This window comes from Solanum stenotomum, chromosome 4, assembly GCF_019186545.1.
Source record: "Solanum stenotomum isolate F172 chromosome 4, ASM1918654v1, whole genome shotgun sequence".
Classification (NCBI taxonomy): Eukaryota; Viridiplantae; Streptophyta; class Magnoliopsida; order Solanales; family Solanaceae; genus Solanum; species Solanum stenotomum.
The window spans coordinates 729,250-746,440 of record NC_064285.1 but is presented as its reverse complement, the minus strand read 5'-3'; the positions used below and the strand labels follow the sequence as shown (position 1 = coordinate 746,440).

At 33.2% G+C, this 17,191-nt stretch overlaps 3 protein-coding genes across 3 annotated transcripts; 2 read left to right on the top strand and 1 right to left on the bottom strand.

Moving 5' to 3' along the window:
• Positions 1-752: 752 nt before the first annotated feature.
• On the bottom strand, positions 753-5,757 carry LOC125862621 (cycloeucalenol cycloisomerase). Its single transcript, XM_049542739.1, has 9 exons — positions 5,581-5,757; positions 5,211-5,349; positions 4,875-5,017; positions 4,069-4,152; positions 3,396-3,437; positions 2,797-2,907; positions 2,430-2,621; positions 2,210-2,307; positions 753-1,157 (listed from the first exon to the last, which is right to left on the bottom strand). Exons 2-9 carry the CDS (start codon positions 5,215-5,217, stop codon positions 974-976), a joined length of 861 nt encoding a protein of 286 aa, XP_049398696.1. The 5' UTR covers positions 5,218-5,349; positions 5,581-5,757; the 3' UTR covers positions 753-973.
• Positions 5,758-7,300: 1,543 nt separating this feature from the next.
• Positions 7,301-9,884, top strand: LOC125862790 (rho GDP-dissociation inhibitor 1-like). The gene is made up of 5 exons (XM_049542916.1): positions 7,301-7,431; positions 7,645-7,740; positions 8,608-8,827; positions 9,441-9,565; positions 9,719-9,884. The coding sequence occupies exons 1-5, from the start codon at positions 7,336-7,338 to the stop codon at positions 9,797-9,799; spliced, it is 618 nt and encodes a 205-aa protein (XP_049398873.1). The 5' UTR covers positions 7,301-7,335; the 3' UTR covers positions 9,800-9,884.
• A 730-nt stretch (positions 9,885-10,614) lies between these two features.
• Positions 10,615-16,354, top strand: LOC125863049 (uncharacterized). The gene is made up of 8 exons (XM_049543192.1): positions 10,615-10,975; positions 12,105-12,197; positions 12,943-13,154; positions 14,688-14,832; positions 14,916-14,988; positions 15,559-15,705; positions 15,838-15,963; positions 16,224-16,354. Exons 1-8 carry the CDS (start codon positions 10,710-10,712, stop codon positions 16,287-16,289), a joined length of 1,128 nt encoding a protein of 375 aa, XP_049399149.1. The 5' UTR covers positions 10,615-10,709; the 3' UTR covers positions 16,290-16,354.
• The last annotated feature ends 837 nt before the right edge of the window (positions 16,355-17,191 follow it).

The following is a 17,191-nucleotide window of genomic DNA, read 5'->3' as shown; positions in this document are numbered from 1 at the left end:
AGTTTAAACTAAAGTTATTGAATTTAATTGAATCCATAAACTATACTTTAACTCCGTCTCTGCTTAGAGATTGTATCACGTTGTAGGATTCGGACCCGAAATGATTATTTAATTGTTATATGTAGTACCTTTTATAAATGAATTTGTTCTGGATCTGAAAATGGGAAATAAAAAAAAATATTACAGACAGATCAGATTTTTAAAAATGCATAATGGGTCAATAACAGTCCTTTTTGACATTTTTTTGTCTTTAATGGTGAAAAGCAAATTGCCAGAAAAGCATTTTATACCAAAAGCAAGAGCGTAGTCAAGATTTAAAATGTATAAGTGTTCGATCACTTAGATTTAAACTAAATTTATTAAATTCGATCAAATCCGTAAACCATACTCTAGCTACTAGAAGTCTTGGTAATAGTCAACCTCATGTTTATTTTTAGAATACAAAAAAAGAAGTCTGTTATATTTGGTAATCAAGGTCATTTTTTTGTATAATTATTTTATTTTAATATTTGATTTTAGTATTACCTGATGTTTCATTTACTTTAGGTATCATATTTTTTAGTGTTGCTACTATTTTTCTTCTTCATTGTTTTCTAACCTGGATTCATCGCTATTGTATTTGCTTTGCATAGTATATGTTTATCGAAAACAACATCTGTAAGGTAGGAGTATGATTTGCATACAGTCCTACGCTCCCCAGACTCCACTCGTGGGATTACATTGGCTATGTCGTCGTTGTTGCTACAAAGAAATACATAGAGGCACCAGTTTCATAGAAGCTACTAATAAAACATAGTGTTCAGAAAGAGTACAAGTTAAACATCATTCTGAGAATGTCTAAAAGTTGGTAAGAGTACAACAAAGGTTCAATCTGATCATAGTAAACACTGAACAACATTTCAAGAAATGACTCTGAACATCTGTGATTTTACAGAAGGTGTTAACTTTTCTGAGTCTCGTGCTTCGGAGTCCTTCAAGATGTCATGGCAAACCATGGGAGTCCTGATTGAGGACATTGTTTGGTTTCTGGCACCGGAACAATGGAACCTAGACAAATGCGCCATAAGTCGAGTAAGATGGTGACTAGCATTGCAGCACCCAATGCATCAATGGACACTCTTGGCAAGTCCCATGAATCTCCAGGTTTCTCATCAACCCTGAGCATTAAAGCAAGTACCAACCAGAAAAATGATTAGTAAGAGATCATAGAGTAAAAGCGTATATGGTTCTGGACGATGCACATTTAAGGTTAGATCACCTAATCTTGGTTAAATTCCACAAATGGTTACAAGGATGTTACATAAAAGCAAGCACCCAAGGAGAAAACTGATCAGTAAAAGATCACAGAGTAAGAATGCATTAGGTTCTGGACCACAATGACTAACGACAAATCAACAATGGTGTAGGCGTGTAGTATGATACAGATTTAAGGTTAGATCACCTAATCTTGCTTAAAATCCACAAATGGTTACAAGGTGTTTGTGTTGCCTATGGATTTAGAAAAGCACTTACAAAAGCAACGGTTAATAAAACAACTTAGACCACTTTCACTTGTAGCACACCTTATATCTGGAAAACTAGAGTAGACCAAATCTCACTGTCAACTGTCAAATTGCGTTGAAATATTCATGAACTCTAGAAAAGATTGAAGAGAGCTACTAGCACTGCTAAGATAAAGATTAGATGACTTTATAAAGCCCTTTAACTCTTTACAACAACGTCAATCAACTCAATAATGCACTCATCTGTTTCGGCCTCAAAATTTATTTGCAAGGTCAGTTGGCCAAGAAAATCTTTTAAGTATAATGAGCATCTCGCTGCTCAACAAAAACTGAGGCAAGCTTAACTTGAGAACAGATGTTCTTTCAGCAAATTACATTTCTACCTTTAAATCTGAAACCTTGTCAAACTACATCTCATAGAACACGATCTTCCTCCAGCATTATCTACCTTGAGGCAATTCTATGGAATATTGTGAAGTATGTTTAACTCAGCTAGTCGGTGGACTGAACTCATCCACCTTGTGTAGTACTCATAATCTTTACATATCCTCATTTTCCACTCTAGTTTAGTACTGATTTGACTAATGCAATCAAATGATAAAAAATTGAAGAAGTTTATTAAACGACATTGGAACGATGCTGTAAATAAACCATATCTGCACTAGCAGAATTTCAGGGGCAGAAATTACAGGGAAAAAAGTTCTTACCTGAAAAACATCGGGTAGCTTACAATGAAGTAGATCGCATAAAACAAGGAGCCAACTTTATACATGACTGCTCGGTCCACAAAGTCATAGTACGGAAACTGCATAGGTCAGAAACAAACAAAGTGATTTTTTTAACCTTATTAATGTATCTCAAAGGAATCTCATAAAGCTATATAACCTTTTGCAAGATATTTCTGGACTTCTACAATTGACCACTTACATTGGAAATAGCTAATGTCTCCAGATAAGCTATAAAATAAGCATATGCCAGAATCCATCCAGCCTTGAAAGCCCATTGAATATTCTCGGGCAAATCAGCAATAGCATGCTGTAGTCTACGAAGGGTCATGTTTGCAGAGACATGGTAAAACAGGAAGCAAACATGTGCTAGAAGGAAAGTTGTGTGGGGTACCTGCAGAGAGTCGCATTATATAGCTTTTGCCAATACAACAACAACATGCCCAGTATAATCTCACAAGTGGGGTCTAGGGTGGGTGGGTATTACAGACCTTACCCCTACCTTTGTGGTAAAATGAAAATTCCAAGTGAAGAACGGAGTCAAACGAAAAAAATAACAGATGGCTTACATTATTCATCTTCCAAGATGGAAATGTATAAGAAGCCCCCAAAACTGTGAAGAAATAGTGGGTCCAAAAGTAATTCCCAACGTAAGTGAAAATTGCTATCCAGAGATTAGCCTGGAATAACAGCAAACCAATAGTCAGTCCAGAGAAGCACCAAAAAGAATTCTTAGAGAAAGAATCGTCAAATTAGCGACATGTGTAACAAGGAAATTTCTTGTCTATGCCACCCTATTCAACTAAAGAATCCACAATTGGAGTTCCATTAAGAGGTCATTAGAAACGTCTATCCAATTAATCTGTGCCAATTTTAGTAATTTTGTCTATTAGCACCAATGCTGATAAGGGAGCTCAGATAGCATAAATCAAGAAAGACAACCCAATTTCACAAGCTATGGCAACAAAAACTGTTTTTTCTTGTCTTCTTTATTTTTTGTCACTTATATTTATCTTTTCTCTCCGTGAGAATATTTTCCAAACTGAGTCTACTTTGGTCAATGTGTCATATGATAATTAAATCTAGAAACGAATCATAAGAGAGGTTTATCGATGGGTCCTTCAAATTGCAGACAAGTAATTGATAATTCTTCTTCAAGAATACTTGCCTTCACCCAATAACGATCCTTCCAAGCAAGGTTCCTGTCAGCCTGCAAAAGTTACATGTAAAATAAACCGTCATGCGACTAGTTTTGTGAGAAAATGCTATAGAGCTATTTATTTTTTTAACTATACAGATCCCACTAGTTATATCATCAAGAATAGACATGACGAAGTTGCACTCAAGAGCTTGGCTAGTTACAGGAAAAGGCTCATCACTCAAATGCAACAGTTTGCACATGAGAATTTAGACTCGTAAAAAATCGTTTTTATCTCCTACATTAAACACAAAAGTTACGAGTATTTTATCTCCTCCGCTAGGCACAAATCCATAATGACCGAATTGAATAGTTTGATATGAGAAAAGGTGACAAAAAGATAACTGGTAGTATTTAAATTTTTTAAAGAAAAGGGGGAAGCCCGGTGCACTAAGCTCCCTCTATGCGAGGGGTCAGGGGAAGGCCCTAGCACAAGGGTCTATTGTACGCTACATTTATGCAAGAAGCTGTTTCCACGGCTCAAACCCGTGACTTCAGGTCACATGGCAGCAACTTTACCAACTACGCCAAGGCTCTCCTTCTAAGCAGCTCATTTGAATAAGCCACTGAAAAACTTTTACAGGTTTGGTTATGAAATTGTTGATTCATCACCAGGGCTTCAGTAGTAGGAGATAGAACTCACCTTTCCGACAAATATCATGGGTACAATTAAAGCAGGAAGTGCAGAAATAAGCCCCACCAAGAGGTATTCCCACTCTGTGAAATCCTGTCATAATAAGTCACTCTGTTAGTTACAAATAAATCATACGGAATATCTTAACAAGAGACAACATAAAATTCACTACAAATAATCTTCTCTCACGCTTTCTAGTTTAATGTAACGGAAAATAAGGATGATCCATTGTTTCTTGCATCATTCCCCACAAGCAAAACTAGAATCAAAGTCTTCAAAAACATCTGAAGTTGCAGAATTTCAAGAATGCCTCATAGAAAGCTACAAGGTTTCACTAATTTTCATCATAGATTGAAACATGCAAAATTAATGGCTTCTCATAAAATTTTGCATGTTGCTCCTTTATCTTCCTCTTTCTATAGGCAATATTACAAATAATCTATCAGTCAAGCCTCAATTGCAAACTAATCTAGCTTGGTGGTACACTTCCCCAAAATACTCCAATCTATCCTGCCCTATTAGGCAATAGTAACAAGGAACATTCACTTCCCTTTACACGGTCCACTTCTCTGATTTCCCTAATTTCCTTCCCCCCTCATAGAAAAGACAACTTTTTTCGAAAATCAACATAGAACTAAACAAGCACATTACAAGGCCACGGTTCAAACATACAACTACAATCTCCAACCTTCATAAACTCACAAAATCTCTACTACATTTGTTAAGATGTAATTATATAAATAAAAAGTGTTTTGTTTCTTAAAGATTAAGCTTTTAGATGAGATGTTCAATCAATTCAACGACATGCCACACACCTCATAGAGCTTGAATGGAACCACAACACCAAGGCACAAGGTGAGCCAAAAGGGAGTGTAAAGCAGAAAGAACACTTCACCCCATCTCTTGCTAGGGTTTTGAGCTAACCACAGACTAGGTGTTGCACTATTCATTTTATTACCTGGAGAAATCACATTCCATTACATAAGAAACATTAACAAGAAAAGAACTTCCAAAACAAGATAAGTTGCGCGGACTCTTCAACTTTTGATTTAAATTCTCCAAAAATACATACTTTTGGAGAATCCAACACACAAACATTTTTGAAGAGTCCGAGCAACATAGATCCCAAGTAGGTAAATCCAAGAACTCACCTTTCATTTGTCTCCACACATCAATGAGCTTCCTCCTCACTCAAAAATTTGAACTTGGAGAAAACCCAAGATTATTTATAGCTCAATCACAAACTAGAACTTGCCCATAAACTCATAAGCAAATCCAAATGTGAATAACCTGAACCCCCATTACAAAAATCATTCCAAGAATCAATCTTTAGTATAAAAACATCCAAGAAAGCTAAAACTAAAGTTGACCCACAAATTAAATATGCATATTACAACAAAAAAAAATAAAAAGGTAGGAATTTTATCTACTATAATTATAAATTAAACCCATTACAAGAAAAGAAAATCAATACCCTTTTCAAATTAAGCACCAAAATATAGAAAAAGTTGAAAAAAATACCTAAAATGAGTCCACTTATCTGTGATGATTTGATGAAGAAGAGAGTGGGAAGCAGTCAAGCAGAGTAAAGAGAATAATACAGCAGAAAAGAAAAGGACAATCTATTAGAGCTATTTAGTTTTTCTTATTTTATAATATAATCTATAGTATATTTTTTTGTATTTGCCTGATTAAAATCTGAAAAAAGACAGCTCAGTTTTTTAGATTAAATTACAAAAGAGAACTAGTGGATCTGCAGATTCTGGACAGCAAAAATAAGTGTTACTTTAGTTTATTTCACGTTCGTTGATATTTATGCCTTTTTATCCTGAATATAATTTATATAAAATTAAATTAATAGATATTTTATATAATATAATACACATAAAATATGAATTATCATATTTTCATATAAATTTAAATATTTATTTATATATGAAAAATTAATCTATGAAGTCAAATTAAAAGATACGTAGCAGGAGTAGGTGGGAGTATCTGATTTAACGGATTGCTAGCTTTGGACCACAGTAAATTAGGACACACACGTGTTAAATATGGCACGCCAGCCACTTCTTCATGATTTTATTCAAGTGCGGGATTATTTTTAATCGGCAATTTTAACATATCAAAAAAATATAAATTGTCATTTAGAATGATTTAGTTGGCTTATATAGATAACTCATGATTGATTTTCCTCAATATATTTTGAGTCGAGTTTATCGCATAGGATTTACTTAGTGTTGTTTATATTTTATGTGTGGTTTCCACAGCTATTACATCATGGTAGTTTGCCTAGTGTACACAAAATACTCACTCTGAATGGCAAAAACAGTGGTAGAAATTGTAGCGGTTGCAGGTTAATTTGCGATTTCAAAAAAAAGTATTAATTATTTCTTAAAAAATATATTTTTTTAAGACGTAAGACTATACATCAATTAATATGAATATTATGATAAAATATTCATATTAATCGTCATTTCTTGGAGGATGTGTATAGGCACACAATATGTAAGTTTGAATTAATTGGACTAGAATACAATAATTAAACACAAAATGAAAACCAAGAAAAAAATCTAGACGTAAGACACGAATTGAACACAAATTCTGGTAATTATGTTATTTATTTTTAATAATTATTAGTATTATTTTAGAAAATATTTTTCAAGACATAAGACTATACATTAATAAATATAACTATTACGATAAATACTAGTGTTAATCGTTGTTTTCTAAAGAGCATGTAAAGTTTAAGTAGGCTTTATACTATGCAAATTTGAATTAATCGAGTTCTAATACATATATCGAAAATTGAATCGAAGAGAAAAATATTTTTCTAGAACATTGAAATCCATTGGCATGAAACAGAATTCTGTTATAACCTCATATTCACCTTTCAACATGAATGAACAAAATTAAGCTTCCCTTAATTCTTGTTTTCCCCCATAATTAACAAATTAAATAATTAATTAATACCATAAACATTAATCACTTTCTTGAAATTCTTCTAATTTCTCTTTATCTTAAGACTCTTCCACCTTTGCACTTCAATTTCACCACCATTACAACCCTTTCTTCTTCATTCATATTTTTCTTTAAATAATTTGGTGGTGATAATTTAAGTGAAGAAGGGTAGAGGGGCGAGTTCATTGTTATTCATTAAATTTTTGAATCGTGTGCAACTAACTTTTGAGGATTTCTCGATTATAAAATATATATATATATCGTCCATCATTAACTCTCGTGAATTTCTCGATTGTAAAAAAAAGGCTGGTGAAAATGTCAGCTATTGTTGAACCAATCTCACCAAGCAAGGCCTTGATCATGGACACAATGATGGATGAAAATAATCAACAAGAGAATATGAAGATGCTGGTAATGATGGTGATGTTTGTGTCAGCTTATGTGCATCTAAATTAATGTTACAGAATATTTGCTATTATTCACCTGTACAATTATCAAATAACTCTGTCTATTAAAACTTGGTGTTGATATATCATAATGCCTTCTTTTTTTCTTTATTAAGAATATAATTGATAGATAATTATATGTGTGATTAATTATGTATTGTTTGTTTTTACTTGAAAGGATGATGAAAGTTTGAGGGAGGAGCAACTTCTTGAGAGTGATTATAGCACTTCAGATGAAGGTATGTTCTTGGTGTCCAAATTTACAATTCATATCGTTCACTTTTAATTGTTATGTTTGTTATGTTACATTTTTCGAAAGTCAATTTAACTAATTTACAAAGTTAAATTAGATTACATTAATTCGATATTTTAAATAAAAAAAATTAGATATTCAAAAACTATACGAAAAGTACTACAAATTATAATTTTGTGTATATCAATATGATAAAAAAATACATCATAAAATGTTAATCGAAGTTATTATCATTTGACTCTAAAAAGAAAAACTATGACAATTAAAAGTGGACGGAGAGATTATATTCTAATCTAATATTATTTTATGTTAGAAATATTAAAAACTACAATAAACTAATTCTATTCATTCTTGCTAAAAAAAAAAGGACCAATTTTCCAAGTAAAGCTATCACAATATACCTCTTGTTTTTTTTAGTTTGCTCGCACTTTAATTATTTTATCACACGTATGCTATTCTGCTTGAATAAAATTATATTCAAGATATTTCAACCTTTATGTCGACACAATTAAACGTATTACACTTTTATAATTATAGATTCAAAACTTAATATTTATTAAAAGTTTCACAATTCTCCACATATATATCTATATAAGTACTTCTATTCAAAAAATATTTAATTCAGATAAACTCTTATTTTAAAACTAAGTCCGTCGTGGTATAGGGGAGTTGTATTACCCATTGAAACTTAGTTATATCGATTTTTGCCTACAAGTTCATGAATCAAATACTTCTGTCCACCAAAAATATGACAGATCGAAAATAAATCATCCAACAATTTTTATTTTCTTTGGTTTCTCTACACAAAATGTCATTTATTTTTAATCTTATGTTATTATTAACAAGAATTTTGTGTTTATAATCTTATATTTTATTTTATTTTTAGAGAATGAATTAGAACCAGAAGTACAAGAACCAAAATTATACATAATTTGTCCTGAGAGACCAGAGTTAGTGTTATGTGAGCCATTCTTTTCCACACCTAAAGAATGTCTCTTCACTCTCAAGGAAGCAAGTAGATACAAACTCAAATTTTCATTTACTGTCTCCAACAATGTTGTTTGTGGTCTCAAATACATCAACACTACATGGAAAACTGGTGTAAGAGGTAAATACAAATTAAACATTTGAGTTAATGATAAAAAATACATCCAAAGTATATCAATTTTTCGAGTTTCATATTTGAACTATCATATATGCGAGTTTCATACGATAGTAATTTCAGGTAGGAGAAGCGAACAATTGATAGTTGGTGATAGTTCAAATATGAGCTCGAAAAAATGAACTACTTTAAATGTGTTTTTTACCCTTCACTTGTATTTTGTGTACTCTCTAATTCATATGTTTTTTTTTTTTCTTGTTGTTGTTGTGTTAAGTGTTCTATATTGAGTACATCATGAATATGAATATCATGATTAAAAGATTTTCGAGAGAGATATGTGTGAGTAGCAACATTATTGAGGGTGATGTATAATTGATTTGAGCTGAATTTAAACGTAGCTAGCTACAATTACTATCAACACATATTGTATTAGTTAAAACATGCAAAAGAGCTATATCAATGTATATGTGTATTGTGCATTTGCTACAAATCTTAAGATATAGCTCCTCTTTATAATTTTTGAAATATAGTTGTCTATATTATAAATATAGTCTACATATTTATGATATCGCGTAATTTTTCCTTTTATTTATTTATAAAATTTTCATTGTTATGACAGTTGATAAGTCTCAAGTGATGTTGGGAACTTTTGAACCTCGAAAAGAGCCATATGTATATGAATTAGAAGAAGATGTCACACCTTCTGGTGTCTTTGCAAGGGGTTTATATACTACAAGAACACAGGTATATTTTAGCAGCAATTAACATTTCTTTGTAAATATCTATAGCGATATGGATCCAATGACAATTAACTAATATCGATAAATATTTAACACTTTTTATTAATATATATATTTATTGCCGCTAACCATTTTTTTTTTTTTTTTGGTGTTTCAGGTTATAGATGAAAAAGAAAGATGCTATGTGGATATCACATACTACTTTGACATTCAAAGGCAATGGCCTGAAAGCCCCTAAATTTGTAGTTTTCACACAATTTCATTTTTTTTTCAAAGAGGCTAAGCATAATGTAGAGAGTTGAGGATTTTTTCTTGAAAGTCAAATAGAAAAATATTATTATTTAATCAGTAATATTGAATTCGAATCATGAAAATGAAAAACTTTTTACTTAATTTTTTTTTGCAAATGTAACAATTATCACCACTTTATCTATTTATCTGACACAATTACTTTTAACGTGCAATTATATTGCACATTGACATAATCATTATAAATCATTGATCATCGTCGATTATCACTACTCATACTTTTTAACAATTATTCGTACAATCTTGTACGATGTATAATATAATCTATTTTTTTTAAAAAATATAATGAATAATTTGTTTAACTATTTAGAGTATTTAAAAATTATATTTACTTACTAAATTAAAAATGAATTAGATACATATTCTATTATTGAAAAATTTATGAGTTTAATTATTTAACTAGTATATAGACTTACATAAAAATTTCTCCTATAATAACTAAGTATGTATATAAAAAAAGGGCTAAATCAAATTAAAAAATCATTATATTCGTCGTAATTTCACGAGTGAAATATAAAAATGTAACCTATACATAGCTTTAATCATATCTTGGGAAGATTAAGATACTATTTTCCAAAAAATAGAATAATGCTAAAATTGAAGAAATAAAATAATACGAAAATAATAACAACAATATTAAAAAGTGATATTAAATCAACACTCGACTATCTACTAATGTTCATCCAACACAATACTATCAATTTCAAGAAAATATAGGGACATGAGTGTATATATGTGGCTTGATGCTGTCCAAATAGTATGGAAAAAAATTAGATTTTTTTAAGCTTTATTTGCAACTTTAGCTTCAACACTCTCATTTTCTGTGTGTTTTGCTTTCTATGATTATTATGGCAATAACAAGTTCTTCAACAATCTCCATATCTAAATTGGATTTCCCTGTTTCACTTTCACAAAGCATAAACAAGAAAATCTCTATTAGTTCAATCCCTTTTTGTACCAAAAAATATGTTCCTAAAAAGTTGTTCTTTTCTATCAAGAATCCAAAATCTTGTGGATATATATCAAATTCACTTGTAAATGATTGTTCAATTGATGAAACCTCTAAAGAAAACAAGACCCAAGTTTCCATTGATGTCAAAACCAGGTAAAAATCTGATCTTTTTGTATTCTTGCTCATACCCCCCCCTCCCCCAAACAATAGGTGAAAAAAGACTGTAGCTTTTGTTGCCCAATGGACTTGGAAGTAAGAAGAAAGATTGAGAGTTGTAATGTGGGGAGTTTTACAGTAGGTTACTTTATCTTTGATATGAAATGAGCCCCTAATGCGGAGCTGGGATTTTGAGTTTATGAGTTTTGAATTCTAGAAAAGACAGCTTACTAGGTTGTTGATAGATTATTTATACATATTAAGTGGATGTTATCTACATAGGTTCTCTACGTGTTCCAAGGTAGGGGAAAGGTCTGCGTATACACTATCCTCCACAAACCCCACAATCTCACTTGCGGAGTTACACTGGGTATGTTGTTGTTGGTGTAGTAAGTGGATGTTTGAGTACAAATATAGGTTTTGAGCCAAACCCATAGACAAGCTTGTAGCTCTGCTTCTGTCCCTATAGAGGGGAATATATATAGGGAATTCTTGTAACCAGAGGCTAATCTAAGATTTAAGTTTGATGAGTTCAACCGTTAGGCTCTTTCCACTGAATCCATTGTACGTATGAATTATGAAATATGGGTTCGGAATTTGATAATTGTTGATATTTTGGTTATTTTTTCTCATAGAGGTTGGTTCCGTTTTGAAATGACGTGCTCGGTTGAATACTAGTCTTTATATGCTCCATCAGTCTCTAAATATAGCGAACTCCAACTAGTTGGGATTTAAACTTAGTTGATTGATTAATCGATCGATGTACTTCTTCCTTACTAAAAGAGTGGCGTGGGACTAGTGACAGATTGAATATATAGTAATGCTAGTTGGTGTAGTAGATGAAAAAAACTTTATGATTAATCATAAAGCTATTACCTTTCTATAACTCGAGCACATACGTTTCTGTTAAGAAAATTACATTCCCACTATGCTTGGAAAGTACTTGCAGAACAAGCTGTGGCGAATCAATTGAATGTTTCGAAATAATCAATATTTGGGAAGATTGTGAATGTTATCAAAACTGACTATTTTGTTAGTTAAGATTTCTTAATGATATCATTTGGTGTATTGCCTGATTTTGCACTTTCCATCTTCAACTGTTTATATGTTTCTTTTGGTCCTGCAGTACGTGGAACTGGAAGGGCTATTCCATCCGATACCAGTATTGTGGCAACAGTGGCCCTGCGCTCGTTTTAGTCCATGGTTTTGGAGCAAACAGGTCAACATCAATCACATTTTGCTTATAGGTATTAATTTGCAAAACTACACCACAAATAGAGTGTCCCTTTCTCTTTTGGCTCTGAAGTTTTAATCACATAGTAGATTATAGAATTTGAATTTTAACATGTAGGTTATCTTTGATACGTTTTGTCCATCTGTATACCAAAACCAATAGTCTGTTATGCTAATTTTCTTCAAAGATACTTGAATGGAAACTATAGAATAATACCGAGAACTTCGCAATCAATCTTGTTTTCTTTACCAAGTATAGATGATCTTTCATCACTTGAGCCAATTTGTGCTTGTAAAACTTACATCTTGCTGCCATAGGCTAACAACGGAAATGGCATAAATGGTAATCCCTCCGTTTCAATTTGTTTGTTTGGTTTTGACTTGACACGTAGTTTAAAAAAGTAAAGAAGAATTTTGAATCTTGTGGTCTTAAACATGCGGTGTGGAAAGTTAGAATTAAAGAGTTGTCAAAAAAGGAAAGAGACCTTCTTTTTGAAACAGACTAAAAAGATAAGATGAATAAATTGAAACAGAGGGAGTAAGAATTTCTTTATAGTTGCAAACAAGAACACAACATTCACGTGTAGCTTATTTTGCTGGCTGTTGATTGATTTGGTTACATTTGAATGCAAGTTTCAATTTATTGGTTCCGCGCACATAGATCGTCTTTGTCACTTTGTTACTATTTGATTGTCTTTGAACCCGCATTCGGAATGATCCTTTTCCCACAGTGACCACTGGAGAAAAAATCTACCTGTTCTTGCACAGTCACATCGGGTGTTCTCTATCGACCTTATTGGTTATGGCTATTCAGACAAACCAAATCCTCGTGAGCTTGGTGTAGACAACTTTTATTCATTTGAAACATGGGGCAGCCAACTAAACGATTTTTGTAAGGATGTTATCGGAGATAAAGCCTTCTTCATTTGCAATTCCATTGGAGGTGACCTCTTCTCCTTCTGTTTTGTATTATGAGCTTAAAGTTGATGTACTTATATCTTGGCAATAGATTCATTTCACATACTCATGAAATATTCCAATTGATGCTCAAAAACACAAAATCATACTTTCAGCACTCAAAGTGAACAAAAGATTTTTTATCTTTTTGACAAAAGAGAATCGTTCTCAAAGGTTCAAGCCATGGAAAATGAAAACAACCTCTTGCAGAACAGCAGGGTAAGGCTGCATACAATAGACCCTTGTGGTACGGCCTTTCCCTGAACCCCACCTGCACCAGGCATCCCTTTTTCTTGCTTTGGTGCCTTCATCTCTTGGAGTTTTTTCTCTGGGTNTTATGCTTTATTTATAGATTTGACGTGGATGTTCCTGGAGGTGCAGTTTATAAAGAGAGCAGTTTCACTGAAGCTGGTAGGGAACACAATAACCAAGCTAACACTTATTTCCCTTAGACAATATCTGGACGTAGCTTCTTGAAAGTTGTTTCCTTGTATGAGCAAAGCTTTCTGAGTAATAGTTAGTTTAGTAAGTTTTAGATCGAATAGATGCAATAAAGATATGTGATTTTACCATTAAAATTAGCAGAATTTTTTGACAGGTCAGATTAGTGGTCCAAGTTGAAACATGGACTATCTTAAATTTATACTGTAGCATTTTCCTTGTCCAATTCCATACATAAAGTAAAATGGAATTGTGTTGTATCCTTACTTTTTTGGTGTAAACAACTTCATATAGAAGATGTCAATCGGATTGTAGATTTGATAGGAAGCTTATAATTGCTCTCTTTTGGAGGTGACCAGCGTACCCTTAATGCTGATGAATAGAATTTACCAATTTTTTTTTTTTAAAAAAATCCTTGTCTTTGTTGAAACATATTTAAGAATGGTTCTCAGCTTTTCTCAAGAGCCCTGGGTGATGCCAGAACATACTGCTGATCTTTTGAGCTGCTGGATGAGGAGGGGGGGAGCAAGACCCAAAAAAGATGGTGGTCTATAGTACCTACTTGTGTCTGGTGGGCTATTTGGAGAGAAAGAAACCTTAGGTGTCATGAGAATATTACTAACTCTATTCAGAAAGTTAAAGAAAATTGCATTAACATGTTGTTTTTTTGGTGTAAAGAAGATGGTATAGAAGAAGTAGAACAGTTGGTAGATTTCCTAGGATCTATGTAATTATGGTCTCAGCTTGTAACTTTTTGGAGGTAGCCAGCATACCCTTAATGCTGAAGAATACAACTTTAACTTTTATCAAAAAAAAAACCTCTTGCAGAACAGCAGGGTAAGACTGCATACAATAGACCCTTGTGGTACGGCCTTTCCCTGAACCCCAGGGCATCCCTTTTTCTTGCTTTGGTGCCTTCATCTCTTGGAGTTTTTTCTCTGGGTCACAGTGGCAAAGCGATTTCACGAGGGCATCATTTTCTCTAGTTTTTTGGGCTTACGTGCTTATTTCATGTTCTTGTTCTTTATGTTATGTTATGTTTATAACCCATAAAAGAACTTTCTGGCTTCCTCTGCAGGGCTTGTTGGTCTTCAGGCTGCCATTTTGGAACCACAACTCTGTAGAGGCATTCTTCTTTTAAATATCTCTCTCCGAATGCTGCATATAACGAAGCAGCCTTGGTTTGGTAGACCACTGATTAAAGCATTTCAGAATCTATTGAGGTGAACTTCTTTATTCATTATATCTCGAAGACTCAAACCTTCTTCTATCTGCACTGGACTCATATAAGGTGTTTTTGCCTCAGAAATACTGAACTCGGGAAATTCTTTTTCAAAAGTGTTGCTACTCCTGAAGCAGTGAAAAACATTCTGTGTCAGGTAAACAACATGTAGCACTCTGGTGTCTATAAACTTATTTTCACTGAAGAATTTCAATCCTTGATCGTAAGAAATGTTGTGCCTCAATTGCTATTCTGGACAATATGATTTTGGATTGTACAAGCATCATGCATAAGCTATTAAAAAGTACGCAGCGGTGGAGCAAGAATTTTCACTAAGGAGGTTCAAAACATGAAGAAGCCAAATGAGGTTCAACCTCTACTGTACGTACATAAAAAATATTTTTTAACCATGTATAAACAATGTAATTTTTCGTCCAAGGGATTTTGGATGAACCCCTTGGCTCTACCTAGCTCCGCCCTTGAATCTGACATCCAAAATAAAGTGACTTCCAGCTGCTTATAACTTTAGTTTCGGCTTGGAGACAATACCAGTATAAATACAATGATTTGGTAGACATTTGAGGGAAAAACATGTAGTAAATTGTAAGGATTTTTATAGGATTTTGACATTCTTAGATCCAATAATCATGGCTTTCTCATATTTACTTCATCTAGTATGCTGTATGACGATTGACGCCATGGCGACATCTGATAAATTGCTCTGCAGTGCTACTACGACACATCCCAGGTGACGGATGAGTTAGTACAGGCCATCCTTCTTCCAGGGCTTGAGCCTGGTGCTGTCGATGTGTTTCTCGAGTTCATTTGCTATTCAGCGGGACCTCTACCCGAGGAACTACTACCTCAAGTGAAGGTGATTCTCGAATTATTGCCTTTACCACCCATACAACATTGTCTTATATTTTCTTGTTTTTGAAACTAAATCTTTTTATTTGGAATTCCGTGGCCAAAATCAATGTTCTTCCACAAAATGTGCATTTTGCAGTGTCCTGTTCTGGTGGCATGGGGTGACAAGGATCCTTGGGAGCCAATAGAACTTGGTAGAGCCTATGGCAAATTTGATACAGTTGAAGATTTCGTCGTCCTCCCTAATGTTGGCCATTGTCCTCAGGTAGATTCAATTTGATGAGTTTAACCAATAAGGTTTTTAGTACTATACATTGAAACATCAGTGGTTTGCTCCATATCTATCTATATACTCCGCATAGAAAATACTGAGTTCAGTTGAACCTATTAGCTAATGGCTCCGTCGGCATCTGCATACTCAAAGTAGTTTACATACAAAGCAATAACGTCAAGAAAGGACGTTTCTTCAAAGTTTGCATTTCATCTTGGTGAGGTTGTTTGTCTCATCGTTGTGACATTTTGTAGGACGAGGCACCTCATCTTGTGAACCCACTGGTGGAATCATTTGTTGCCCGGCATGCCAACGTATGAGAGCTGAGTCGCAGTGAGCGTGTAGTCTTGTTGCTTACATCAGAATACACGTATGGTTTCGCGTCCAACGAAGGTTGCTTGCTAGTCGAAAAAGACAAGAAAAATGTACATGGGAGAACAAGAAAGAAAGAGTGAGAAACAGTTTACTCTAATTCATGTGAAGGGACAATTCTTTATACCACCTTTTCTTTGCAGTAGCGTAGCTACGTAAACAGAAGGGTGGTCAGTTTGAACATGCTTAGTCGAAAAATTATTATGTATGTATATAGAAAATAATATCATTTCGTATACAAATACAAAGTTACTCTTTGTAGATGTATGTTATATCTTGAATACCCTTAGCGAATATAATTTAGTGAAGTCAAACAAACTTCTCTTTTCTTTTCTGTTTATATATATTTAGCCAAAAAAATTGTATCAGAAAACATCTTTGTAAAGAGCTAAGCCCAAAATCTACATGTTTGATGTATTCATACAACACACGTCAATCTCAAATAAGTTAGGATCAACTATATAAATTCTCGTTTCGTCATATATGCATGTAGTATTATTTTGTAGACACTTCTAAACGCATCCAAACGTATCTGAAAATGCAATCAAAATCAGAATCTTGGGTTTATGAATTCTAGTCATTAAAAAAATACAATTCAATGAGTTCTCGATGATTTATTTATACGGTATATATTACGATATAAAATATTTGAGCCAAACTATTTAATTAATGAAATTCCAATNCGCTAGCGTACCCCACCTTTTTTTCCCATTAACCCCCCACCCCCCCCCCCCCCCTCCCCTTCAAAATTTCTCAGCAAAAACAGAAAGATTTACTTANATTAAAAAAATACAATTCAATGAGTTCTCGATGATTTATTTATACGGTATATATTACGATATAAAATATT

Coding starts and splice junctions, on each gene's coding strand:
- LOC125862621 (XM_049542739.1), bottom strand. Junction 2,908..3,395: donor AGGATCGTTATTGGGTGAAG/GCAAGTATTCTT, acceptor CTGTTATTCCAG/GCTAATCTCTGGATAGCAAT. Junction 1,158..2,209: donor AGCTACCCGATGTTTTTCAG/GTAAGAACTTTT, acceptor TTTAATGCTCAG/GGTTGATGAGAAACCTGGAG.
- LOC125862790 (XM_049542916.1), top strand. CDS start 7,336: ATGTCAGCTATTGTTGAACCAATCTCACCAAGCAAGGCCTTGATCATG. Junction 8,828..9,440: donor ATGGAAAACTGGTGTAAGAG/GTAAATACAAAT, acceptor TTGTTATGACAG/TTGATAAGTCTCAAGTGATG. Junction 9,566..9,718: donor TATATACTACAAGAACACAG/GTATATTTTAGC, acceptor TTGGTGTTTCAG/GTTATAGATGAAAAAGAAAG.
- LOC125863049 (XM_049543192.1), top strand. CDS start 10,710: ATGATTATTATGGCAATAACAAGTTCTTCAACAATCTCCATATCTAAA. Junction 14,989..15,558: donor TGAAAAACATTCTGTGTCAG/GTAAACAACATG, acceptor ATTGCTCTGCAG/TGCTACTACGACACATCCCA. Junction 15,706..15,837: donor AACTACTACCTCAAGTGAAG/GTGATTCTCGAA, acceptor TGCATTTTGCAG/TGTCCTGTTCTGGTGGCATG.